Source organism: Cygnus atratus, chromosome 25 (genome assembly GCF_013377495.2).
Source record: "Cygnus atratus isolate AKBS03 ecotype Queensland, Australia chromosome 25, CAtr_DNAZoo_HiC_assembly, whole genome shotgun sequence".
Lineage (NCBI taxonomy): Eukaryota > Metazoa > Chordata > Aves > Anseriformes > Anatidae > Cygnus > Cygnus atratus.
In genome coordinates, this window is record NC_066386.1 from 69,197 (window position 1) to 95,028 (window position 25,832).

Here is a 25,832-nt window from a genome sequence, read left to right on the forward strand (position 1 = left end):
GTGGGTGATCAGGGGCTGGGGGTGCAGAGGGTGCATACCCCTGGCACTCAGAAGGGCTCCACATAATTGCCAGGGAAGAAACCTACTTCCTCGCCCATGATGCCCTCACACCATCCATCCGAGTACCTCCGCGTGATGTAGATGAGGGCCCCGGGCTGGAAGGAGAGCTCGTTGTCTTTCTGCTGTGCATAGGGATAGAGGGTCACCACTGTGAGAAGAGGGAGAGAAATGCCATGGAGCAGGACAAGGCCAGCTCCAGGACAACTCACCACCAGGAAGGGCAGGAGAGAAGGTGTGAGCCCCCTCCATGCTGTCCTCTAGGGGGAGCAGAGTTGCTCCCTTGGTGCTGTGACTGAGGTCAGGGGCTCAACGGGGCAAAGAAATCTGGTGGATCCTGGTGGACCTGAGGCTGGAGCTGCTGTACCTTTCTCCAGGTAGCTCGCTGGGACCCAGGGGGGCTCCTCCACATCTGGCGGCAGTGGTGGGGTGAAATCCTCAAAGTCAGGCAAAGCTGGTGGTGGCAGCAGCGGTGGGTTGAGGTTATCAGAAACTGCAAATCCCCCCCAAAAAAAAGCAATGGGGGAAAAAGGGCTCCACATGGAACAGGGGCCACATGCAACAGTTGTGTCCCTGTTTCCCTCATGACGAGCACCCCTGGACCACCTCAGCACTCACCTGGGGGGATGATGTCCAGTGGGGGCAAGGCCAAGTCCCCCAGCGGTGGGGGGGGTAGGTCTGTGGGGAGAGGTAAGGGTGGCAGGACAGTGGCTGCAACCAGGGGAGGTGGCCCTGGGAGGGACGGGAGCGGTGGTGCTGCAGGGATGCCTTCACCAGTGTCTCCCAGGGCTCCAGTTGAGCTGGGGGTTCAGAGGCAATGCCAGGTCAGAGGAGCCAGGCCAGATCTGTGGCTCAGCCCCTTGTCTTTGAACACAGACACCTCCCCTGTGCCAGCACAGGGTGACACCCACTGTGGTCACCATGGTCAGGGACCTCAGCATCTGTGTGCAAACCATTTCCTCACTCCATACCTCAATTTCCCCATTATGTACTCTCTCTTTAAAGGTATTTTTGCTCTAGAGATGAGCACTGACTAGAGCAGTGAATCTCAAACTCCCCAAAACCATATATATATGGTTTATGGTTTATATATAAACATATATATATATGTTTAACCAAAACCTCTCTGCAAGTGGAAGCTCCCCAGAGCAGCGGGGTGACCATGGCTGCCCCAGGCCCACTGAGCCCTGGGCCTTTCAGAACCATGCTTGTACCTGACCGATGTCAGAGAAGAGGTGGACGAGGCTGTGGAGAGCTTTCCCGGAGGAACCACAGGTGGCTGTATGGGCTCAGGGACACGGGTGCTCCTCCTGCAAGCAGAGCAGCCGCTGAACCCCCTTCCTCCTCCCACTGCACCTCCTTTACAGAAAGTGGCTTGGCATGGGGTTAGGGACAGGACACCAATGACAGCAGCATCACATGAACCTGTGTAGTGCACCTTGTGACTCTGTAAACACCATTGTCACCTGCTCAGTGACACCAGCAGTGATGGTCACAGCTGGTCCAGAAAGATGAAGTCCCCACCGCTGCACCCCCTCCCCCCCCGCTCCCGGAAGCCTCACCCCAGGGTGCCTGCAGACTGTGTGGCTGACTTAACCCCTTTCCGAGCCAGGGTGCCTGTGCGGGAGAGCTGGGTGCTGTGGTCCTGCAGGCATAAGGAAACATGGACACATGACAAGCACACTGCACCCCGATGTGCTGTCCCTGTGGGCAGCAGCGTCCCTGCAGTCTTTGCGCCACCCTTCCCCAAGGGATGCTGCCAGGTGGTCCAGGGAGCTGGGAGCTGCCCCAGCTGACGGAAACAGCCAAGCAGCAGAAAGTGCTGGTGCAGCAGTGCTGTGTTGCCACCGTGGGAACAGCATCCCCAGCACCACCACTTCCCCTCCAGCCCCATGGTGGTTTCACACTGTGCATGTACTTGTGATGCTGCTGAACACCACCACCACCCTCCCCCCCCCCCCCCAGCACCTTCTGGCAAGGGCAGCTGATGAGAGCAGTTTCGGTGCTGGAAAGGTGCTTCGGGAGTGAGAGCACAGTGGCTCAGCCCTGGCCCCAGCATTGCTGCCAGCCTTGGCCAAGCAACTCCAGCATTGTGTGTCTTTGCTGCATTTGACCATGCCCTATTCTCCTCCTGCCCCAAGATAGGACCACTGAGCCCCAGTGGGATGAGTCCTGGGGTGGGCTGAGGGAGAGTACAGACAGACCCCCCCACACACACACTTCTCCATCCAGGAGGGGTTTGAGCCCATCTGTGCACCACCAGCAGAACCCCAGGTCACTGGGGACTGAGAAAGCCCATCTGAGCCTCTACCTTTCCATAGGACATCCTCCTCATGCTGACCCCATCACCAGGCTGACCTTTATGCCATGACCGATGTCATCCAGGATGCTAAAGTTGAGGGGTTTCCTGTAGTAGGGCTCCAGGCAGGGTGGGCCAGGAGGTGATATGATCTTCTGGTGGGCTGGAAACCTCTTGCTGATGGTCAATGACCCAATCTCCCGTCGAGAAACTTTCTCCTTGTGCATGTCAATCCTCTGTGGAGATGGCATTATCACCACCATCCCCTCCTGGGTTCTCCCTACGTCCTGCTGCCATCTCCAAGTCCCACCAGGCCTTCACAGACCTCCCCATGTCTCCCTCTCCCTGCCTATAAAATAAGTCAGAGATCAGGCCTAATTCAAGTTTCAGCCTGATCCCACTGGCCTGTGTGGAGCCCCCATAGAAGTCATGGGGTCAGAACCAGCTCTTCTACATCTCATCAAGGCAAGCAATGCCCTTGATGCCACCATATCCACCTGCAGTGGATTTGGCCTTTCCTAAAGTGGAAGAGCGAAGGCATGAGACAATGGTGAGGGATTTGCAAGTTTCAGCCATTTTCCTGCTGCTTCCAGAGTGACTGCCAGGTCCCTTCCACGGCAGTAAAAGCTCCAGGCAACTTTCAAGCAGCAGGAAGAAGGTGGGTGGCTGCAGAGCTCTGCGCCAGTGTCCTCAGGCTCCGAGAGGATGAGACCAGTCTTCATTGAGGCGAGAAAGCAGCTAAACCAACATGACTGCTTCACACTGCAGGTGGCTTCCCAGGTAGCTCCCATGGTCCCCTCCACTGTTACTTGCAAATACCCACACTGAGACAGCGCCTGCTCCCTCCCCCCCACACACACCCGCAGAAGACAACGGTTTCTGAGCCCCAGGTGGACTTGTCCTTCAACAACCTGTTGAGTGACCACCATCACCCTGGGGAGAGAGATCAAGCACTGCAAGATGCTCTGATGGGCTCTTGAAACCGTGGTGAAGGATGGTCTCCAGTCCTTTTAAGCTGTCCTAATGTTCTCAGTAACAGGCCCTTTTTCTGGAGACCACCCCACCCTTTTCAGGGCCCAAATCTCACAGCAACATGGACCCAACACGAAATGTCAGTGGTTGGAGAACAGACACACCTGAGCCACGCAGCTGATGTTGGCCTCCACCTTCTGCAGCTCGGCCACCTGCAGGTCTAGCAGCTGGAGAAAAGTGGTGGCCAGGCTGCTGACCTGGTACGCTACGCTGGCCAGGGACTGAGTGCTAAATGCCATTGTCTCCTCCAGCGCCTTCTGCTTATCACTCGCCTGGAGGGCAAAACACACCTGGTGAGCCAAGCTGAGACAGCTGATACCACACCATGTCATGTTCACCCTCCTGCCACCATCTGCATGCTGGGGTCATACGGGAGTGAAGATGCTTCTTCTTTCCAAATGCATCACAGTTCCTCCAGCTCAGCCAGCAGGACTCACAAACACCAGACAGTCAGCAGTGCTCAGCTTTTCTGGCACTGAGAGATCACAGTGACTCCTCCCTGGACAGTGACAGCACCATCCCGGTGCAGTGGCACAATGCAGTGTTCTGCCTTGCGTGAGTGATGCCACCAAGAGAGGATCCTTTAAAGCACAAGGGGACCCCGTTGTCATGACACTCTCCTCAGCAAACAGGGCCAAAACAACCCTTTTCCCTTCTATTGCATCCCAAAAGCCCCTGCCCCACCTTTCCTTCAGCTGGTCACAAGGGGATCAAGGCAGGGAGGAGGAGGAGGGAAGCCGATGGCAGCAGAGCTTTGTGCCCACTCTACATCAGGACATGTGGTGGGGACAAGCCCTGTGCAGGTACCCAGCTTGCTTCTGTCCTGTGAGGAGACACCTCCACAACCCCATGGACAGCTTGAGCTGGTGTTCATGGTCCCCTCCCTGGTTATCTCTGATGGCATCAAAACCCTTGGAGGACTTTCCCTTTGTCCTAGTCCTAATTCGGAGACCTGAGCAGAGAAGCATCTGTGGAGCATTAGGGGAAACCAAAGCACGAGATAAACCCTGAGAGCTTTCACTGCTGGGTAGGAAATGAGTGGGGAGGCTTGAGCTGCCATCATCAAGAGTCTTCATCATCACAACAGCCTCCCCACCCCCTACCCCTACCCCCACCCTCATCCCCAAGTACCACCATCTCAATAAGAAGCTTGATAAGGCTCCTAGCTGACTCTGACATCACAGCTCACCCCATGTTGTCCCTCAATGCCCTCACCTGCACATAGTTGCTCTCACAGTAGTCAGCGACCCGGTGGAGATTGCAATGGTTGTCGCGCAGGACCTGCCTGGCTGCTGGGATGTCACACTGCTGCAGCTGCTGCAGCTCCGACATGGTGCCGGGCTCAAGCGCCCACTTCCTCCCCAACCGCCTCGGCACCGGGTTTTGAAGCTCACAGCGGTGCTGACGCAGGGCCTGCGGGTCCCTCGACATCCCAGCCCCCACCTCCGGCATGCTGCACAGGCATATGACCTCTCCAGCCGCCTTCAGGCATTGGCCCTGGGAGAGCCAAGGAGAGGCAGGGGAACACCAGGAGAGGAAGTGAACGTTTCCCCAGCTCTGCTCACCGTGGCCCTGCGGGGAGGTGGGCTAGCAGGGGAGCCCCGTGTCACAGCCAGCAGCCATCCCACCAGGGCAGTGGACAAGAGTGGCTGCAACAGTGAAGGATCTGGGTCATGGAGGAACCTGCAGTGCAGGGGGAGCAAGCAGCTGAGGAAGCCTGAAAGCTGTTGGAGTGCTGGGACCCCAATACCCACCTCTGCCACCTGCACCCAACCTGCATATCTGTATTCACCTCCAGACTCCAAACTGCAGTTCTTTGTGGCTCTCAAGGGGGAACAGCTTCTGGAGCAAGAAGGCCTGAAAGCAAACAACACTGGAGACAGCAGGCTCAAAACAGGGCGATATTCCAGGACAATGCTGCAGTTCAGCTCCAGACAGCCCAAACTTGCCCATTTCTGAGCATTTTGGAGCCAGCTTGTAGCAACTATCAGGGGATGGAGGTGCTGCTGCCTTCCCAGAGGGTGTGAGGCCAAGCCCAGATCCACTGCATCCAGGGAGGGGAAGTTCCTTCCCCTTGCCTTTATCAGACAGGCAAGAGATACACCCCCCTAGGGCAGTGCTTCAACTGCCAGGTCTGCCTTCCTGGAAAAGCCCTGTGCACACCATTTGGGATCAAGCTGTGCCCCCTGACCTTGCTCAGCTCAGGCTGTTCTTAGCCACCAAATTCCTGCTGGAGCCCATGTGCCAAGTGGCCCAGTGGAAGCTCCTGTCCTGCTCTCACCAAGGGCAGAGCATCCCCTATGGCGCTTTGCTAACTGTGTTTTCCAATGCCACAGGACAGTGGGAGAGGCTGTGCCGAGCAGGGCTAAGGGCATGAAATTCCCACTTCCCAGCACTGTTTGAGGAAGGTCAGTCCCGGGTGCCTGAAAAATCTCCCTCCACCCTCTCTTCCTCCTCCTCCTGCAGGCACTTCCTCAGGGCCTCCTGAGCTCTGTTCACAGCCTCAGCAACTTCGCGTGGGCCAGATGGCAGCAAAACACCCTTACTGAGCCCACAGACCCATGAGTGCTTGCCTCCCTCCTCACATATGAGTACAAGGATGAGGGAAATGATGAATTTCCTCCAGCACTGGCTCTGCTTCTCACACCCTCAAGAGCCAAGAGCTACCCAAGCTGCTCCCTAGCCCCTCATGGTTTCCTTGCCCCAGCTCCCCTCCCCTTCATCCCTTCTGAAACAGGTGAAGCCTGCCCCTGTATGCACAGGGGATGTTCCCATTGCTCCATGTCTGCCAGGCAGGTCAGGATCTAACTGCCACACAGACTCAGACATCCACAGTTGGAATCAGGGGCTTCCCAAGTGCCTTAGCCATCAGCTCCACAAAGCACTCCTCCATCCCTGCCCTTCCTTTCCCATCCTCACCCTCTCCCAGCCCTCCCCTGCAGCCCTACCACTGATTACCCTGGGCTTTGAGGCTAATATTCAACACCTGACCAGCTTATTTGCCTGAGTCTATTATCAGCTTAAGGACCAAAGACATCTGCTCCCTGCTACTGGCTGGGAGATACAAAGGAGTCTTCAAGCCCACAGCAGGAGAGTGAGGGTGCAAAGGACGGCATCTTGTCGGCACATATGGGTTTCTGAACACCTCCACCACTGAGAGGGGGCAGCTCCTTGACCCTGTAGGTAAGTGGCTTTGCTTCCTCCAGGCACAAACACTACCGTAGGTGCCACTGTCTTCATGAGTTGGTAGTTCCTCAGAAAACCTGCAAAACTGCTCCTGCCCAAGCAAAGGACACATTAGATAGCTCTAGTTTGCATTTATGTTGCTTTGCTTGTTCAGGAGACACTGAGAAATTTGATGCATTCCCATCTGTGTCCTCCTAAGGGGCTGCTAATCCAACATCCCTAGTTTTTTCTCTGGGCTCAGCTGGCCCCACTGAACTGGCCACCTCATGCTGTTGGGAAACAGCCTCTGTGGTAGGCAAAAACCTCTTTAAGAACTACGCTAGATCCTCCTCAGCTGCCCTCAAACTGCATCTTTTGCTTGATTTGTCTAGTGAGAACAAGCAAACAAAAATCTGCTTACTGCAGATGTTATACAAAGTGTTTTGAAATGTGTGTTGTGTTTTTTTTTTTTGTTGTTGTTGTTTTGTTTTTAAAGCTTCAGTCCCTCTCTCAACATGAGGGTAGTTGAGATGTTACCAGCATTTGCAATAGCGTTACGGCCAAAGTAATAGTCCTAATGTGTCCTAGGTGAAGCCCATCTATAGTTTAAGCACATGCCGTTTATGTGTGGTTACAGGACAAAATGGCTCAGGATATGACAGAGAAGGAACTGCTGAAGATGGAACTGGATCAGCTGAAAAAGGAGGTGAAGAATGAGAGGCAAATGGTGAGTATTTCACCCAAAATGGAAATGTGCTTTCCCTGGGGTAATGTTCTGACCCGATTGTGCTGTGAAGGGAAAACAAACCACAACCCCCTGAAATTAAACCTCATATACAGGCACAAGCATGTGAGTTCAAACCTTTTGCCTCGAGACAAGCATCCCCTTGGGGTTTAGCCTCATGTCTCACAGTCCTGTGGCTGCAGCCCCACGGTGGAGTGTCCGTGGCACCTTGGGGATGTTCTTGGGGATACCACAGCCATGGGTAGCTCCACAGTTCTCCTCTCCCAAAGGAGCAAATGGGTTTGTAGGCAGATGACGAGCAAGAGTGCAGGTCTGCAGTGAAGGCTTGTTCCCGTAACCCATGTGGGGCATCTCCTTCCTTCCTTGTAGGTCTCCAAGACCGGCAAAGAGATCAAGGAGTACATTGAATCCATGGCAGGAGAGGACCCACTGTTGAAAGGTGTCCCAGAGGACAAGAACCCCTTTAAGGAAAAGGGTGGCTGTACAATAAGCTGACAACCTTCCTCCTCCCTCCCTGCCCTGGCCAGGAATTGGGCTGTTTCATGCAGGAGGCAAGACTCTAAGAAACCTGCTTTTCCTGTAGTCTGACCTTGGCACTGGGGAGTCCTGAACCAATATGTAGTTGCATCTAAAGTAGCAAAAAAAAGAGAAAGAGGAAAGAAAAAAAAAAAAGCTATCCCACCCCCCCAACACCGGAGATGCGGTTCAGCAGCCAGAGCAGAGTGTGTTTTTGTGCTCATGTGCTCATGTAACTGATTTACATTTGGTTTCCGCCAAGCAAAACTTCTGTATTTTTAGCAGGCAGCAGCAAACTGGGCTTTAATGAAACCATAGGGCTGTGTCTTGTCTCAGACTTCTCCAAGCAGGCCAACACCAGCATAGGCTCCAAAGCCCTGAGCTGAGCACCCCCCCCCCCCCCCCCTTCAATGCAGAAGAATGCTCCCAGTGGGACCTCACTTGAGTTATTTCCCTGTTTCCCCAGCTGGCACACGCAGACAATATACTGTTGCTAGTTTGAGGCTTCCAGAGGTCTGAAGCTTTATTCTCTTTATTCCAATGTATACTCCCAGCCCATTAATGCTGTCCATCGCTCCTACAGACTACAGCTCACATCCACAACGCATCTAGAGCCATGGGATGGTCCGAGTATGTCTGGGGACTTCAACCAACACATTGTGAGCCACAGGAAGGCACAAGGCTCCAGGCAGCTTGTTCAAAAGCTTCACCCTGCCTCTTGGTCTCGCTTCCTCCCTGGGAAACCCTCCAGCAGCCACAGGAGAGCAAGCTGTCAGAGCCTGCCTGCAGCTGTGGCAGCTCCAAACACTGCCTTGGCTTTACCATCTGCTCTCCTCTGCTGCTGAGGCTGTGCTGTGGGCAGGTGGGGAGGATGGACCAATTCCATACAGGTAGTGGTGCTGCAAAGTCTTGTCCCACAATGTCTCGTTGGTGACAGGGATGACTTGGAGCTGGCAGCCCAGACAGCCTCTGCTCAGAGATGGTACATGCACCAGGTCAGACTTAAACACAGCAATGATAATTGCTACAAATTCAGCACAGGAACAAACCTCTCCCACCACGTGGGACATGGCTGTTTGGGAAGAGGTGATGGTGCAGAAGGTACCCATTGCATATTGGGTATAGCCTTTGTCTCTCATGATGCTGGTGGAGAAAACAGCCACAGATGGGGCTCCAGAAGAGCATGGAGGTGGGCTTAGGGTTATTTTAAATGCTGCACATACAGGGAAATTGCTCCTGAACCCATCCGGAGCTGCAGTGCTTTCCTGGCTGCTGGGTCACTGCTGGTCATGCTTGACACTTGCCTGCAGGAGGCCGTGGGACTGGAGGTCCTCAGCTGTTCGACCTCAGACAGGGCTCAAAACCTGGGGCTCCCCTGTGGAACCTGAACACAACAAAGAGGTTCTTCCTCGTTGCAGCTCAGGAGGGAACTAACACAAATCCTCCGCATCTGGTGTTGTGTACCTACCTAGCCATAAATAACTGAATCAATAAAGGTTTTGTTCTTTCTCTTGCCTACACTAAATAAATCCACTCAGTGTGCACTCGAAGCACAGCCTCTGTCTCTTGTGTCTGGAAAGGACAAGCTTGCCACACAGCACGGATCAAACCTAGCGATAAGCAGCCTCAGGCATCCCCCTGCTTTATCCAGTCCAGACACCCTTACCACAAAAAAAAAAAAAAAAAAAAAAAAAAGAAAACCAGCTTCTGTGCCAAAACAGAGCTTTGTTGTCCATCCCTGCTCCTAATCCCGGAGGAGGAGGTCTCAAACAGGCCCGGGTTTCCTGAGCCCTGGGAAGATCGCCCGGTTAATCCCGGCTGAGCTCCCCAAGCCCTGCGTCAGAGCCAGCTCAGCGCCGCCGCACGCCTCGGCGCTGCGCGGCCTCCGCCCGCCCTCCGCGGCGGGCTGATCCAAGCGCTGCCCCCCGGGGGGGGGGAGGGAGCGTTTCTCTACTGCCGACCCCACGCAGGGGCCGCAGCTGCATTTATGGTGCCGCCCGGTGAAGCGCTCCGCAGCCCGCGTTAGGGAATCCCCCGAAGCGGCGGCGCCGCTTAGCGCAGAAGGGGGACGCTCCCAGCCAATAGCAGCGCGGGGAGGCGGCCGCGTCACTCCACGCGCGCAACCAGCGCCAGCAGCTGAACAGCGCCCTCCTCAGCTCCGCCCCGTCTGTGCTCATGCGCATGCGCTCATGAGAGTCGTCGCCTCCGCACAAAATGGAGGCGTGCGGATGCCCGCTACCAGTGGAGGACGGGAGGGCTTTCGGGGCAGGCCTGGTGCCGCCGCCGCCGCACCGATTCGCGCCCGCCTCCCGCTGAATTACTGGGACAGCGGAGACAAAAATGGCGGGAGGTCCCACCGAGATTTGAACTCGGATCGCTGGATTCAAAGTCCAGAGTGCTAACCATTACACCATGGGACCGCTACAAAATCCTTTTGCCGCTGCGTCTTGACTCTCGTCGCCGCCGCTCCGGTTGCTCGCCCCAGCCTCGCCTCTGCGGCCGGCCCGGGGCCTCCTCTGGGCGCCGCCGCCCTGCCGCCGCCGCAGGTAGACCGCCCGCCACCGCACGCGTCGCTCGGCACCGCTCCACCGCGCCCCGCGGGCCCGGGGAGGGGCTGGATGCGCCAGGGCTCTGCAGCGCCGCCAAACCCAACGAAATCTGCAGTCCGGTCGCGCCGGTGCCCGCGGCGTACCCGTGTGCCCGGGCAGCTGCCCGGCAGCCGGCGTGCCCGCCTCCCGCCGAGACCTCGTTTCTTCTATTTTAAACCAGGGCCCCGTGCCCGGACGCCCCTGTCCCCAGCGTGGGCCGCGGGCAGAGGGGCCGGGGGTCTCGGTGCTGCACGGCCCGACCGCGCCGTGCCCCGAAACGAAGTGGGGCTTTGGGCTTTGCAAAGGGCCTGAGCCCCGTGCCCAGCGCCCCTCAGAGGTTCTAGAAAAGTATACCACATGCTCCTACAAACCCCAGTCGTGAAACAGACCAGGTTTGGGTCCCACCGCCCATGAAGAACAGACGGCAACCTCCAAGGTTTCCTTGCTGCCACCACATGCACGTCCTCAGACACCCGTTTCCCCACCAGCACCTTTCTTTCTTTCTTCCTTCCCCGCAACGCGATGAAAAACACACAGGAACAGTGTTAGGTTGGTTTGTTTGTTTGTTTTCTTCTTTATTAAAAAAAAAATAAAAAACAACCAGAAAAACAGTGGAGTAAAGCAGTTTGTGGCAAAACCTTGCTGGAAGAGAAATGGAGCCCACATCCATCCATAATCCCAACTCCACATACAAACCAACAAAATGCCTCACACCAGAGTACAAGGGAAGAACACAGATTAGATGAGGCAAGTAGGAGAGAGAGGGGGAAGGTGGAAAGAAACATTCAGCTGAAGGGAGGAAAACCAGTATCATTACAATGACGTACAACTTCTTTTGAGGAATAGTTCGAAATTGCATTGGAGTGGCTGCTGGAAAGAGACACAGCTTTGCCCAGTGGGTTGAGGAGCACTTTTAGGTGCACCTGTCCCATGGACGAGGTGCTGCTGGGTGCTCCCGGTGTCAGGATGCGGAGTAAAACAGGACCTCATATTTGGCTCCATTGCAATTCATTGGATTGCTTTGCATGGCTGATGTGCTGCTCAGGACACCCCTTGCACTGCCATCAACCTGATGCCACTGACCTCCACCAAAAAAGATGCATAAACACATGGCCACTGAGAAAAAAACATTGAGCATGATTTCCCTAGCATCTCCCACCCATGCAAGATGGGGTTCAGCCCCACTATACTGGGGAACTGAGGAGGATGGATGTTCTACTGCTGACAGAAGTGAATATCAAAGTTCAAAAGCAAAAAGTAATGGAAGATTGAACATTAAAAAAAAAATCAGTCACAACTAAACAGTTTGGACTGCTGAGGTCTGGAGCTTTTTCAACTAACGACCACTTTAAAGTGAAAAGAAAGCCCATAAATTCTATTTTTAAAGAACATTTTTCTTTGGAAAAAGAGTTGTTTTTTTTTTTTTTCTCTACACTACAGCATGTGGAGTTGCCACTACCTAGTTTTAATCTATTGTTGCTAAGAGGTAGATAAACAAAAATGACTTGGTTATATATAAGGTCATGCCCCCGTGTTTGACATGCAGTGAAGCTGGCAAACTCCACAGGCACCAGCCATTTGGGGCTTTCAAGAAACTCTAGGGTTTCATCTGGGGCTTTGTCTCACCTGGAGTGACCCTAAAATTTGTCGTTTTTCAATTCAGCCTAACAGAGCTGGTTACAGAAGCAACGTTGGGGCGGGGGGGTATGTGTCATGTTTTAGGGCCAGATTTCCTCTTGAAGTCAACAAATTTGATCTCATGATGAATCCAGATACATTTCAAATGAACCAATATGCTTAACTGCTTGGTAACAAACACTTAAACACATTATGGTGATTTTGACAGTTAGCTTCTGCACTGATTCCAGACAATCCCACCAATTTTCTGGGACAATCCACCAACAGCAACGGGAGCCCGATGCATCCAGTGCTACTCGCCACCTCCTCCAGGATACTCTGCCTGCACAGGAGCTCAGCAGCTCTCGACAAGCCCTTCTCCACTCCATGCTGCTGAATCCCTATGGAAAACATTTACCAACTATGTCCTGCTGGACTTAGTGTTGCTTTTCAAAAACCTTTACCCAAACTGGTCAAAAAATGGCTTCAATTCTGTCATACAGCTGACTCCTGGGTCTTAATTTGTTGTGGTTTTGTTTGTTTTGTTTTAGCAAAAAATTCCTGTCATCTTTAGCTCATGTTGATACTTTGCTAATGCAGCACACAAATACTTTCCACGGTTCATAATCCACTGCTCTGTCACAATAGCAGGGACAGGCTGCCACTGCAGACCAGGCAAAGCATCCTGGCATGCGCTGCCACAACTCAGAGGTATTTGTCTTCAAGAAAAACTAAAAAAAAAAATCAGTAAGGTACAGTAAAGCAGCAGGGTTCAAATGCACACTAAAGTCAGTAATGGGCTGACTTTCAAGGAGTCCAATTTACCGCCCATCCTGACCAGTGACTATCCCAAACCTATGGTCCCAGGAGCCTTCCTCATCAGATCCCTTTCCTCTTCCATACTGCAATGCTCCCTAATTGTGGGGTGGAAGGACAGGGTACCAAACCTGCCTCTCCACCACCTGGGAGGATGTGTCTTCTGATGTGTGTGAAGACTGTCCCGAGGCTGTTCCCACGTGGCAGTGGTGCCAGACCCTCCCCTGTCCGTCAATTGGGTCAGCCTTGAGGTAGTTTGCATGTGTACATTTCCAGCTTGCATCATCTGCATGTTCTCCAAGAACTGCAATTTAAGAGCCTCTGGGTGGTTTTGCTCTGCTCCAGATCTTACCCATAATCACAAATTATTAAAAACAAACAAACAAACAAAAAATAAACACTGAAACTAGTAAGAAAGGCTTATTCAAGGCTGAATTGGGATTCATTTTTCCCTCCCTACACATCATTGATGTGCATCTCCTACACACTGTACCATGGCAGCTAAGTCCTTCAAGAGAGTTTTGCAACTTTAGATCCTCATTTTGCCTAACAATAGTTATCCTGTCGTGGCGCTCTGCTCCCAGTGAGCTGCTGCACAGGTCTGCCCATCTGACATTCCAAATTAAATTGAGCCTTGGACATGTTTATTTGCAAGCACCTGCTTGGAGGCAGTTTTCTAAGCATTGGACAGCTGACACTTGTCCACCCACTTTCGACAATCAGGCTGAATTGAAATGGAATTGAAACTTCCATGCGCTAATTCACGCTGTCAGTCACCATGCCCTTCTCTCACAGCAAATCTGTGTTCTTCACCTCCAGTCAGCAAAGCCCAGGGCCAGGCTGGGCACAGCACATTCCAGCCATTTGCTCTGCCCAAGCAGCCTTCAGAAGCAAGCACGTTATTAGGATGTTTAAATATTCCTATGCCCTCTCAGGGGCCTGCACTTTTCACAGGCTCACACTGATTTCATCCAAACAAAACAAAAGCCACAATGGGGGAAAGAAAAAAAGATCCCCACACATCCCAAAATCTCAGTTACTATTTTTTTTGAAAACAAAAAAAGTTCCAAAAATATTAAAAGCCTACGTTCTGTGAACCACCAGGGGACAGAGAGAGAAGAACTATATTAAAAACAAAGAAATTAAATTTATGTCTTTTTTTGTTTTATAACAAGTCTGCATTTCTGAACTGTTTTTTTCAGAAGCTAGAAAACACAATATTTGGAGCTAGAAATTAAGAGAGAATTTTATTCTGGCACTGATGAACTATTTGACTAACTTATACTGATTTTTTTTTTTTCCCCACTCAAAACTTAAAACACAACCAAAACGTAATGTCCAGGAACCATAAAGTGTATGTTAGAGGCAGTTTCTTTTCAGTATTTACAATGGATTTTCATCTATTTTGACTCTGTAAAACTCTTTCAAGCTTGTCAGTGCAGTCAGACTACAATCATGACTGCCAGGAGGGAGCATAGCCCAATTGTTGCTGCTGAACCCCAACTCACCTCCCTACCTCAGATACACTTAGGGGATGAGAAAGTGGTCAGAACTTGGAAGAGAAAAACATTAACTGTTGGGTTTTCTTTGTTTGTTTGGCTTTGTTTTTTGTTTACTCCTTTTCCCTAGCTGAATGACAAAACAAGATTCTGATAGCATTAAAATGAGATGAACCCCCCAAAATCCACATAGCATCATGGTTTTTAGTCCTGGCAACAATATTTTGCCTGGTATATGGAACTGAGGATCACAAAGTGCTTCAGAGACATTAATTTGTTAATCCTCACAACAGGCCTGTGAGGTAGGTAAGAAGTATTACTCCCATTGGGGAGAAACTGATGCACAGAGATTTATTTATTTGCTTTCTTTCCATTTTGCCCTATGGCCTCAGAGCCAGCCAGTGGCACAGTTGGGAAACAAACTCCGTGCTCTACCCATGTACTGCTTCCTGCCTGAAGCTACCACCCTGGCACGATCTGTCGAGCCCCAAGACAGCAAGCAGAAACTCCCTCTCCTATCCCAGAGGCTCTCTACATGCCTGCCCCTGCCTCAAATTAAAAACTTTCTAAACTGACAGGAAAGGACAATTTCAAGAAACGAACTGACCTGCCATGCACCCCTTCCAGCACCTAGGAGGAGCAGGGCTAGGTTCGCAGGGAGCAGGGATGGGGGGGGGGGGGGGGGGGGGGGGGGGAGGTATAAAATGACGGGGGGGAAAAAATCTGCTAGTACAAAAGCGAGGCAGCAGCTCAGGAGAGGAGCAATTGGTGCTGCTCATCACCCTGGTCCCCAGTGAAGATGAAGCCACAAGCAAGCATCTGCCCTGGGTCCCTGCTGTGTCTCAGTCTGGTTTCGTCAGATTTAGCACAGTGGATGTGGGTTGATTTTCTTGCCATTAAAGGGCTCCTATGGGAGGTTCCCCCTAAATTGCCTATTTTTCCAGTGCAAAGAGAGTAGCTATCAGGAAGGAGGTACTGCAGAGCAGTTATCCTCCTTTCTGCTTGCTTTCAGGTTTTACTAGAGATTTGTTTCCTGCTTCTTCACTCCAAGGCTAATTCAAAGCTTGCTTGCATCTCCTTCCCCTGGCCCTCATGACCAGTCTGGATGGGGATCCTGGTTTATGCTGGTTTAGCTGTTCCCAGCTCAGCTTGGCTCTGGAGAAATACAGAGGTGCTTAGAGGCATCTTCCTTACTGCGAATAATTTTATAAAGCAAAGTTGCTTTCCAGAAGTCCTGTTGAACTCAATGGGATATCAGTAGGAATTTAAACAGGTATTTAAGTGCTTCCCCAACGTGGGGAGAAGAGAAACGGCCAGCAGCAGACTTGCCTCTTCCCGGCAACTGGGTCTGCCTTATGAAACCACAGCTGATGCTGCCTTCCCTCAGGGAAACAGTGATATTCCCAAAAGAACCACTCACTCTTATGTGACAGCACCAGTGATGTCTCAGTTGCCACAAAGACAGCCTCAGGCAATGGTGGCAAAGGGATCAGCCTTGAGGTGGCTTTGTGCCTGTAGCCCTTTGCTGGTGAAAAGCATCAAAGGTGTCCCTGAATCATCAGATTTTAGGTATGTGTCAAGATCTTCTCACTGCAACAATCCAATTAACAGTATTGTGGGTGTTTTGTGGGTGTTTTTTTTTCCTCAATGATAGTTTGCACCAGTTATCAAAAACACTTGCTGTTGGAAAATACAATTATAATCACCGATGTCTGAATACACTGATTTATGCAAGGCTGTAAAAAGTAGAGAGCCAGAGATTTAAATAAGAAACTGTTTTTCCTAGGACAAATGCCAGTCTCTGAAAGAGAAGGAAAAACAGGCAGAAGCACCTTCTTGTGGAGGGGCACAAGTGCAGGTGCTGCACAGGTAGGCAGGGGTTTCCTCCTGCTGCCACTGTCCAGCTTTGCTCCTTTGTTCCGATCTCTCTGGAAAAGGGCCAGCACTTCTCCATCACTACAGGTGAGCCTGATCCTGTGTTCCTCATGCACCCAAAATTTCTGTGGGGTTTAGGAGTGGAAGAGAGGAGTGAGGCTGGGGAGCCAGCTGGCCACTTACAAATTGACTTTACCACCACTGATATATTTCCAACTAATACTCAAGAAAGGGTTGTTTTCCTGCAGGTATAATGAAAAAATAGCAAGATGGGACTTTTTTTTTTTTTTAAAAAAAGCACATGAACCTCCTCAGACAGGGAGAGGTTCACACCTATCATTCATTAGGGTTGTTCACTTTTTCCTCTCTCCTTAGTGTGTGTTTGTATAAAAAAGTTGGCTCCCATTTATTTCTGTTGTTCTCTTTTTTTTTTGATTGCTTGTCCTCAGTAAAACTGAGGTAAATCTCTGTAAAATATTTAACAGCATCATAGTGGAGAAGATGGTTTGAGACTTCCTCTGTGTCAACACAGGAGGACAATTTGTTTGCATTTTGAAAGATATGGCTTACAACTGTTTGTAAAATTACCCAAGCTGGCACAGTTAAAATATCAGCAAACCCCATGTACCCCACTTAGCATAGCCAGCTTGATGCCTAGGAATGGTGCTTGAAGGCAAGTCTATCCTCATATTGCCTTCAGTAGAATATTTCTGATTCCAAGCACTTTAACAATTTGGTTTCCTGTTGGAGTTGGATTGACAAAGGCCTTTCATCCAGTGGCTTTTTTGTTTTTAAATTAAAAAAAAAAAAAGTCTTTCCAACTGAAAAAGTTTGTGGGCTCCAATTTGTCCAAGTTCTCAAAGAGTCGCGACATCTGACAGCTCTTGTGTCATGCTAAAATTCATTTCTGGCTTGAAAAGGCCAAAATAATATGCTGCTGCCATCTTTTCCACTATGTCTGAAGTTTCTGTCGTTCTCCATAGAGAGCTCATAACACTTGGTTACCTGCACATAACTCCTGGCTCATAAGAAATTATGAAACTTAACTTCTCTTTTCATTAAAAAAATAAAATATTCAAGACTATCAGCTTTTATATAAAATATCAGCAAGCCCCCCCCCCAAAAAAAAAAAAATTGCTGAGGTAACTTCATACCTTGAGGTAGCTTTTTTTTTCCCCCTTATTTTTTTCTTGTTGCTCAAACACACAGCAATATCTGGCCTTCCCCTACACCTTGTTGTTGTTGCAATGTCTAAAAGGACAGTAACTGCTGCCGTGTTCCCTTATCAATAAACCACCCGCCTTCCTGATGCTGCATGATCCAAATTCAAAGCCAGTTCTCGCTTTGGAGGATGCACCCAGGAAAACGTCTGCTCAAATGGGAGGTCTGGTCTCCATTTCAGAAAGAAATGGTAAAAGCATCAGTGTGAGGTTTATTTCCAATTCCCTCCTTTTAAGCCTTGAATCAGCTCGCCCAAGGCTGCTCCCAGGTCTCCTCCTGCCTCCTGGGACGCCTGCTTTGCCCCTCTCCCCACAGCACACTGCAGGCTCCAAGCTGCGCCACCTTCCCCCAGAGCCAGAAATAATTTTGCTTTTTCACCCCCCACCCCAATTTGCAGGAAAACCAGCATCAACCAGCGTTTGGGCTGGATTACAGAGAAACATGGCACAGGGGCTTTACCTGGCATGCAGCCCCCCTGCTCCAGTCAGAGCCATGGCCAGGGGTTGCACAGGACCAGGGCCCCTCTGCCACAGCAAGGAATGCACACCAAGCCCTGCCCCAGCCCCCGTGTAGAGACAAGACCTTACCCTGCATGGAAGAGGCAATCACAGCAGTTACTGTCCCTTCCAAATACTCAGTATTAAAAACAAACCATTAAAATATATCTAAAATATAAAATCCTCATAAGAGTGACGGGAATCAGTAACCATCTTACATTCGTTTGACGTATATATTTGGTACTGTCTCATGAGAACAGTTATTCTTACCACAGAAAGAAGGGTGGTGGTGGTTGCGTTGTTTTGTTTTTAAATAAGGAAAAAAAATCTTTTAATGTGCCACATTTCAAGAATATTTTTCTCCACCTAGAGAGAGTTGGGTAGAGGGGAACATCAAATAACCCCAGAAGAGTTAAAACAAACTGGCACATCCCAAGTTTGTTAACAATATTCCCCTGGATATTTCAAAAAAAAAAAAAAAAAAAAGCAAAAACCAAAAAAGTTGTGTTGCCACACACCCACCTGTGGCTGAGCCCTGGAGACACCAGCAGGATTTCAGGGCACAAGTCTCTTGCTCCAGGTGGGGAAACTGAGGCTGAGTTCACATCCCCAGCAACCTGCAGAGGACTTTGCAAAGGAGCTGCTGCCCCTCTTTGCGCCAAATGCCAGAGATCTTGGGGCAAAAGCATGCCCTGGTTCAGCAGCAAACCTGGACTGAAGAGCCAAGTCTGCCAAGGCTCTTTTTCAATGCCTGATATATCCAGAGCCTTAAAGATCTCTCCTCCTTCACACCCCCAAATCCCTTTGGCTTTCTCCTGAACTCCAGAACTGTTCTGCATGCATTTAGTTCACATAATCTGATTATTAAAGAGATGCAGATTAATTCATACTTCCTACCAAGCAGGGTTTTCTTTGATTTAGTTATTGTTGTTTTATTGCTGTTGCTTGAAGGGAGGAGGGAAAACCAAATCACTTCCCTCACCCCTTCCCTTCTCCATGCAGTTTGCCTCATCTCTGGAACAGGTTGGCACCTACACAGCTAAGATTACTGAGAAAACGGTCACTGCTAAAGCTGTACATCCCACTTCTGCCATTATTTCAAAGGCTTCAGAAGAAACTTCTTTAAAGTAAACTAACCTAAAATGAAAAGAAACATTAAAACAAATGAAACAAAAAAGTCATCCTGGAAAATAGAGGTGCTGTCCGGGCTTCTAAGGCACTGCACACAGCACAGGTGAGAGAGAACTTCTCCAGCTTGCCCTTGGGTGTTCCTAAGATTCAATAGGTTCAGAGCTCCCAAGGGATCCAAATCCATTTGGCACTAAGGCTTTTTTTTATATCCCCCCTTGCAATGGAACTTGTTACCAATGGGAGTTGGTAAGTTTGCTACAGTTTCTTTAAAAAAAAAAATCAAAATCAAATGCTCCAAAAAGTTTAAAAGCTCTCTGGAAATACCCATCAGCTACGCTGCCAAGGCAGGAGAGGGAGGGAGGGACGGGGAGATTCAACTGCAGGGAAGCCCTGGTGGGAGCCAGAGATGGATGGGGTGGTACATCCAAAAGCTACTTAAATGAGAAGGCAAATGTTGCACCCAGAAGAGGGGCTGAGTGCTGTGGCAGTTGCAGGTTTGCTGCACTGTCCATCCCTGGCACCCGGCAGTGCTCCAGCCTCAGCAGCACAGCTGGTTCTCCCAGTGCACTGCAGCACCTCTCAGTTCATTTAAGTAGCTGTTCTGGCATGGGGAGCTAAAAATGGATCAAATTACGTGGTCTGATTCTTAACCTAGCCCTCTAACTTGGAAGCCAATCAAACTGCCTTTTAATGTCAACCAGTCAAAGGAAAAATTGTATCTGTCTATGGTAACTGATTCCCAGCCACTCTTAAGCCCAGCATTGGCTTGTTCCACTTTTCACATTGGTGTCATTGCTGCTCTTATTTCCTCCTTGCTTGCAGCTGGCCGCTCTGTCCCTTCTGATGTTGCTGCTTCACCTGGGCCAGAATGTCTCTGATCTTGCGCTGTGCCATCTGTGGACAAGAAGAGCAAAGAGGGAAACTAGGGTCCCTGTGCTGGTGTCAGAGCACCACTCCCTAGCTCTCCCCCTGCCTGCCTGTCCTGTTAAACTGCAGGGAAACAGCACTGCATGTCATGACAGATGTTGATGTGGGCAGCACAGGTAAGTCTGTCACAGGAAAAGTTCAGGACATTTTTTCACCCAACGATGACTGCAAAGTGGAATGGGAAAAAGGAATCTCTGTCACTGGTTAGTTTCAAGAACATGTGAGATCAAATACTGGCAGGAATTGTTCATGGTGGCACGGGTGGGCTAGGTAACTCCTGGAGATCCCTTCCTCTCCTATTTTACTATGGTTTTCTCAAAAAGTTGGGTTTTGGACATCACACTCTGTGAATGCATGTGCACATAAGCCCACACCTCTCCCTCCTTCCCCCACTATCTCACACCATCACCCACAGCAAAGGGGACAGCTCATGGACACCTAATTTAAAAAAAAATCAACAGCTAAGTGCAGAAAAAACTTCTATAGGAGGAAATACAGGTGAACACTACTCCTTATGAGCCATTAAGGGATCTACCAGCACCGAGCTGCCAGGACCATACCTGGCTGGCATAGAAGTGCCCGATGATCTTCACAATAACTTGCTCGTTCTCATCAGGGGTCTGATCTCGTGGTACCACCACCTCTGCTGCTGTCAGGTTCTGCAGCTCATTGACCTGCACGGAAGGGTAGAGACCAACCCGTTGCATGGTGTGGGAAGAACATTCATGTCCCCCAAGCCATCCCACTGGGAAATCTGTCACTGGGATTCCCCTGGGTGCTGGCACAAAGTGGGTGCGCTCTCACAGACATCACAACCCCACGATGCTCTCATCCCCTTCCAAATGTCACTTCTGCTTACAGTTTTGCCTCCTTTGCCAATGACCCTCCCCGCAGATGAGGCAGGGACCCGGATGTGTGTCTCCAGCTTTACTTCTTCTTTCGGTCCAAAAAAGTTTTCCTCCTTCAGCTTCCCATAAATCCTGCCTTGTGCCTGTAGAGGGGAAGGAATGTGGCATCAGGTGCAGCTTAAGATGTCCTATCCCCGCACGCCACCTCAGTGCACCCAGCTTGGCAGGTATCCATCCTGGGGACCAGGGACATATGCCAGATCCCAATCAAATCCCAGTTCCTCAGGGCTTTATATCAGCTCAGCCCCCAGGAGGGCTGGTGCTGTGTTAAAAAAAGCCACGGTCCAGGGGAGTCTCAAAAGTGCACACTAGGAAGAGGTGGCCATTCTGTTCCTCCCCACCCAGCTTTGCAGGGAAGGGGATAGTGGAGGAGGGCACTGGGAAACCCCTTCCCCCACCCCCCCTCCCAGTGATGGCAGCAAAGGGAGGGACCTTGAACTGAGCTTCTGGAGGGCCCGTGATGATGACCATGCGCACTTTGGAGTCCGGCGTCTCTGGGGGTGCAATCTGGAGGGGAGGAGAGAGACGGTCACTGCAGCAGTGAGTTGCATAGGCAGGATTATGGCCATGCCATCCTCCCCTGCAGTGCAGGATTGGGCACCCAGACACATCACCTGGGCTTTTAAGGTGTTTTTCACCACCAGAAAGGCACCCACTTGGTGAGAGGTGCTGGCAGGACAGAGCTCCTTGACAGGGAGACACTACCTTAATAGAGGCACTTGCAAACCGGGAGAGCTGCTTGATGTGCTGGCCCTTCTTGCCAATGATCGCACCAACCGCCTGCGCAGGGATGAAGACATGCACGGTCTCTTGCTCCGGAGGCTGCAGGTACAGTGTTACTGCTCAGGCTCAGATGCCATCATGAGGATCTGGGCAGTAAAGGGCCCTGAACCACCCTCTGCTAGCCCAAGTGACAGCTGTGCCTCTCCCGATGGTGCTGGGTGAGTACTTTGTCTACTGTATTTGCAATAAGTTAAAGGTCCAGATTCTGCACCCACACTGGACCTGACCTGCCAGCTGACAGCAAGAGATGCTAAAGTCACAGCCCCATTCATTGCAAGGATCTTCCCAATGCAGAGGAGATCTCTGAGCTGGAAACAAGAGCGATTTTAGCTGCCAGGTGTTCACCTACCACAAAGGAGCTGTATGGCGTGGCTCCAGAGACACTGCTAGGAGGAGGAGGTACTGCATTGGAGGAGGCAGGGAAGAGGCCAACAGCAGCCAGGTTAAGGCCAGGGATGAGGTGAGATTGCAGCTGAGGGTGAGAGGAGAGAAACGCTCATTGCTTTTACCAAGACATCCTCTTAGAGAGCGCACATCAGATGAGAGGTAGGGCAGGAACTCTGCCCAGCAGAGCTGCCGTCCCTGAGCCGAGCTGCACTCACGCTCATGGCTGCTACATCATTCTCGTAGGCTTCCCTCACTTTCTTCATGATCTCCTGCTCTGCTTTGCAGCAGTTCTCGATGGAGCCCTTCACTGTGATCGTCCTTTCAGGGTTGTACAGAGTCAGGTCCTGCAATCTGATGGGGGGAGGGGGGGTCAGTGTTACCCTGGTGAAGCAGCAGCACCATCTCCCTGCCATGCCTTCCCAGCAGTGTGTGCATCCTCCTCCCTTCTCATGGAAGATTAGCTGCTATCATCACAGCAGGCACTGCAAAGGCAGCACCTGCCCCGGTGCCAGTCAGAGCAGGGACCAAAATAATGGTTTGCATTGGGAAGTCCATCCAGCCTTCCCCAAAAATACAATTCAAGAGGAAAAAAACAATTCTCACTGGCTATAAAACCCAGCCAGACCTATGGGCCACTGCAGCACAGAGGGGAAGAGGAAGTGAATAAAGAAAACATAATACCAAGATTTATCAAGACAGCTTTGGGAACCAAAGTACCCATGCCATAGGTTGGTTTCCCATGTGATGGACAGGCATCTTTGCCCACTTTCATCACATCATCCATCTCTTCCTCATCCTTCCCATCCACCCCAGGCTGGAAAAGTTCTGCCCTGGTTTTCCCAAAGACAGCAAGGAGCCTTACGATGAGATGGTGATTTTTGTCTCTGTGTCCTGCTCCACTTTCTTCAAGTTTCGCCCTTCTTTGCCAATCAGGCGCCCCACAAAGTTGTTATGGGCCAAGATTTTCAGAGGCACTTCATCAGCTCTAGAGAGAGGAATGAAAAAAAAAAAAAAAGAGATTACTACTGCCAGAAGAAGAGAGATTGACTACAGAGTGACAGGGTAAATTCATGTTTCCTTGCTCAAAGTACTCCAGCTCTCCCAAGGCGAGGCTCCGACATGCAGATTGGAGTGCCACACAGGTCCAGGTATTAAGACAGTAATGCAGCCCAGCAAAGAGCTGTGGATAGGATATGCATGCACAGAAGGGAAGGGGGAAACCTTACGTCTTGGTGTCCTTTGCCTCCTTCTGCATGATCTCCAAAATCATTTTGCAGGCAGCAGAGCAGCCCTCAGGGGTGGAGTGGATGCTGATGGCTTTTTCTGCAGCTCCTGCATTCTCTTTTCGGTGCACATCAATCCTGCAAGCACAGGACCAATGCTGGGGTGGGGCACAGGGGAGAGGCTCTGTGGCTTTCCAGCAGTGTGAGTGCTGGCTGCTCTACTCCCCCAGCATCCCTGCAGACTGCCCTAAGATCAAGCACTATGTTATACGCACACAGGAAAGGCAAGGGGAGTTAATTCTGGGCTGAATACTTGACATGGACACGGTAGCTATAAGCTCAAAACACAGAAATCCAAATAAGGCAGCAGCATCTATTTATATTAAATAACAGGAGTGATTAAGTGGTGGAACAAGCATGTTCCTGGGAGATGGGATGCATTGTCCATCACTTCATGTCTTAGAAAAAGCCTTCCTTGGAGAAGAGCAGTAGTCAACACAAGATTGTAGGCCAAATGCAGGCGGGTGAAGCTCAGCAGGCTTGTGCTAAATGAGACCAGCTGAACCAGTGACTTCCCCATGCACTCCCTGAAGTTGCTCTGCTGCCCAGCAGTGAGGAGCCTGTGGGCCGTGATTCAGCCAGGGCCGTCCTGGCAAAGGGAGACACATGGGGAACCAGAAGGCAGAGCTGAGGAACAGCATGGGAAACTGGCTCTTGGACATACCACCCTGTACAGCAGGAGTGCCAGAGCATCCTCCAATAGCCCATGCTCCACAAAGAAATCCAGCCTCAAAAATCACTGCAGACAAGTCCACTAATTAAGGTGCAAACCAGCTCACAGGGGAAGGGGAGGAGAACAGACTCACTTGGACTGCGTCTGCTTGGTGATGTTCCTGATGGTGGCCCCTTCCTTGCCGATGATAGCACCCACATACTGTGTGGGCACCAGGAGACGGAGGGGAATGTCAACTGGCTGCTGTTTGACCGGTGCCCCTGCGGTGACAGGGGAACCCTGCCTGGGAGCACCACGTGCCCCAAATCCACCCCGCCGCCCATTCTCTGGCCCTTGCATGGACTGCTCATCAGGGATGTAGGAGACCTTCAGCGCGTGGTTTTCCAACTGGTGCCCATTCAGCTTCATGATGGCTCTGGAAGACAAGCAAGGAGAGAAGTGGTTGGGGTGGTGGATGTCCCTCCCCAAGCAGCAGCATATCAGCACCACCCAAAACAGGTCAAACCCTCCCTGGCACCAAATGTCCATTGAGGAAGCATTGGGAATGGTGCATGGAGAAGCCATCAATGCCACGAAGACCTGGCAGGGCTTTTCACCCAGCCTGGATAGGGCAAAATGTTTTAAGATGGCTCTCTCTGAGCACCCAACCCTGGGTCAGGGGACTAGAGCAAAGGATGCAGGACAGGAAGGTGCAGGGAGTGATTTCCAGGTCTCCTCTGCCTTACAATTTTTTTTTTTTTTTTGTCAATATTTCAAACCCATCTCCTAGTGGGGATTTTGAGTACTGGCTGCAAGAGCTGTAAACTGTCGATAGATGGGGCTGGCAGCAAGAGCAAAGTGACTGCTCTTGCCACAGTTTCCCACAGCTCTCCTTCTAACCTCCCAAGGTTTCTACAGAGACAATCCAAACTGCAGGTTTCCAGAAACTGCTCAGTGACTCAACTCGTGGTGGTGGTGCTAAGCAAAGCCCTGCAACTGGCTGGACAGAGACTAGTAGCCCCATCCCTGCAGGATGGGGAGGCTCCAGAGGAAAACACCTGATAAAGTGTATGCATCCACAAAAAAAAAAAAAAAACCAGGTGAGAAAGGCTGCAGACCTGAGAGTAAATCTACTCACAAAAAGCTCTTTTGCTACAGGCTTCCTAACAAGGGAAATCCAAAACATTTCCAAGTGCAAAGCACAGGGCCAGTGCAGATAGACACTGGACAGGACAAACTGGTTATGCATGGGAGCAGTACCTTTGCTGTGCTCCATGCACGCTGTGGTGCTGGACTCTGTCCCATGCTATTACAGAAAGTACAACTAAAGGGTTGTGCTCCAGTGAAGCTTTGGCGCAGCCACACATACAACCACAGCAAGTTCATGGTGGCCACAGCTTTGACAGTTGAAACATTATAGGCCAGGCAGTGATTTGGAAGCAGATGCTTTCATGGGGTAACCACACACAATGTCCCTGGGGACTGTGGCATGACCACAGTGGCCACAATTGAGACATGCCCAACTCAGTGACGTAAACCTTCCTGGATGAAAATATCAATTAGCTCCTCCTGGCTGTCCTCCGAGGAAAGTGCTGATTCCATCACTTTTACAGCTTTCCAGAGCCCTTCATCAGAGCAAGAGGAAAGTGAAATAAACACAGTGGTGAAAAACCAACTAATTTTCCATTTGCATTTAGTGTAAAGCCTAATCTTCCCCAGGCAGGATAAGGATTGGAGTTGAAAGTCTCCCAGTGACACAACCGTTAGCCAGAGAGGATGCATGTTGCCTCACACCCAGGAACCTACCAGTTTCTATGATATTCGGCCTCAGTAT

At 50.8% G+C, this 25,832-nt stretch overlaps 3 protein-coding genes and 1 non-coding gene across 7 annotated transcripts in view; 1 reads left to right on the forward strand and 3 right to left on the reverse strand.

The window, feature by feature from the left end:
* Positions 1-47: 47 nt before the first annotated feature.
* On the reverse strand, positions 48-4,720 carry ABI3 (ABI family member 3). Its single transcript, XM_050715503.1, has 8 exons — positions 4,604-4,720; positions 3,491-3,660; positions 2,416-2,590; positions 1,620-1,702; positions 1,272-1,367; positions 676-857; positions 425-550; positions 48-208 (listed from the first exon to the last, which is right to left on the reverse strand). The coding sequence occupies exons 1-8, from the start codon at positions 4,718-4,720 to the stop codon at positions 48-50; spliced, it is 1,110 nt and encodes a 369-aa protein (XP_050571460.1).
* A 2,476-nt stretch (positions 4,721-7,196) lies between these two features.
* On the forward strand, positions 7,197-7,793 carry GNGT2 (G protein subunit gamma transducin 2). Its single transcript, XM_035571495.1, has 2 exons — positions 7,197-7,280; positions 7,668-7,793. Exons 1-2 carry the CDS (start codon positions 7,197-7,199, stop codon positions 7,791-7,793), a joined length of 210 nt encoding a protein of 69 aa, XP_035427388.1.
* A 2,369-nt stretch (positions 7,794-10,162) lies between these two features.
* Positions 10,163-10,234, reverse strand: TRNAQ-UUG (transfer RNA glutamine (anticodon UUG)). Its single transcript has one exon. It is a non-coding gene; the product is annotated as a tRNA-Gln (tRNA).
* Positions 10,235-19,859: 9,625 nt separating this feature from the next.
* IGF2BP1 (insulin like growth factor 2 mRNA binding protein 1) overlaps positions 19,860-25,832 on the reverse strand; it is a 29,932-nt gene continuing 23,959 nt past the window's right edge. The window contains exons 6-15 of one of the 4 annotated variants that reach the window (XM_035571474.1): positions 24,153-24,434; positions 23,290-23,424; positions 22,926-23,048; positions 22,279-22,414; positions 22,029-22,148; positions 21,599-21,715; positions 21,326-21,400; positions 20,845-20,976; positions 20,546-20,659; positions 19,860-19,952 (exon numbers count right to left, since the gene is read on the reverse strand). In XM_035571474.1, the coding sequence (XP_035427367.1) occupies positions 19,860-19,952; positions 20,546-20,659; positions 20,845-20,976; positions 21,326-21,400; positions 21,599-21,715; positions 22,029-22,148; positions 22,279-22,414; positions 22,926-23,048; positions 23,290-23,424; positions 24,153-24,434 (1,327 nt within the window). Of the gene's footprint in view, positions 19,953-20,545; positions 20,660-20,844; positions 20,977-21,325; positions 21,401-21,598; positions 21,733-22,021; positions 22,149-22,278; positions 22,415-22,925; positions 23,049-23,289; positions 23,425-24,152; positions 24,435-25,832 lie in introns of all 4 variants that reach the window. The other 3 variants (XM_035571472.1, XM_035571471.1, XM_035571475.1) reach the window with 3 other exon arrangements.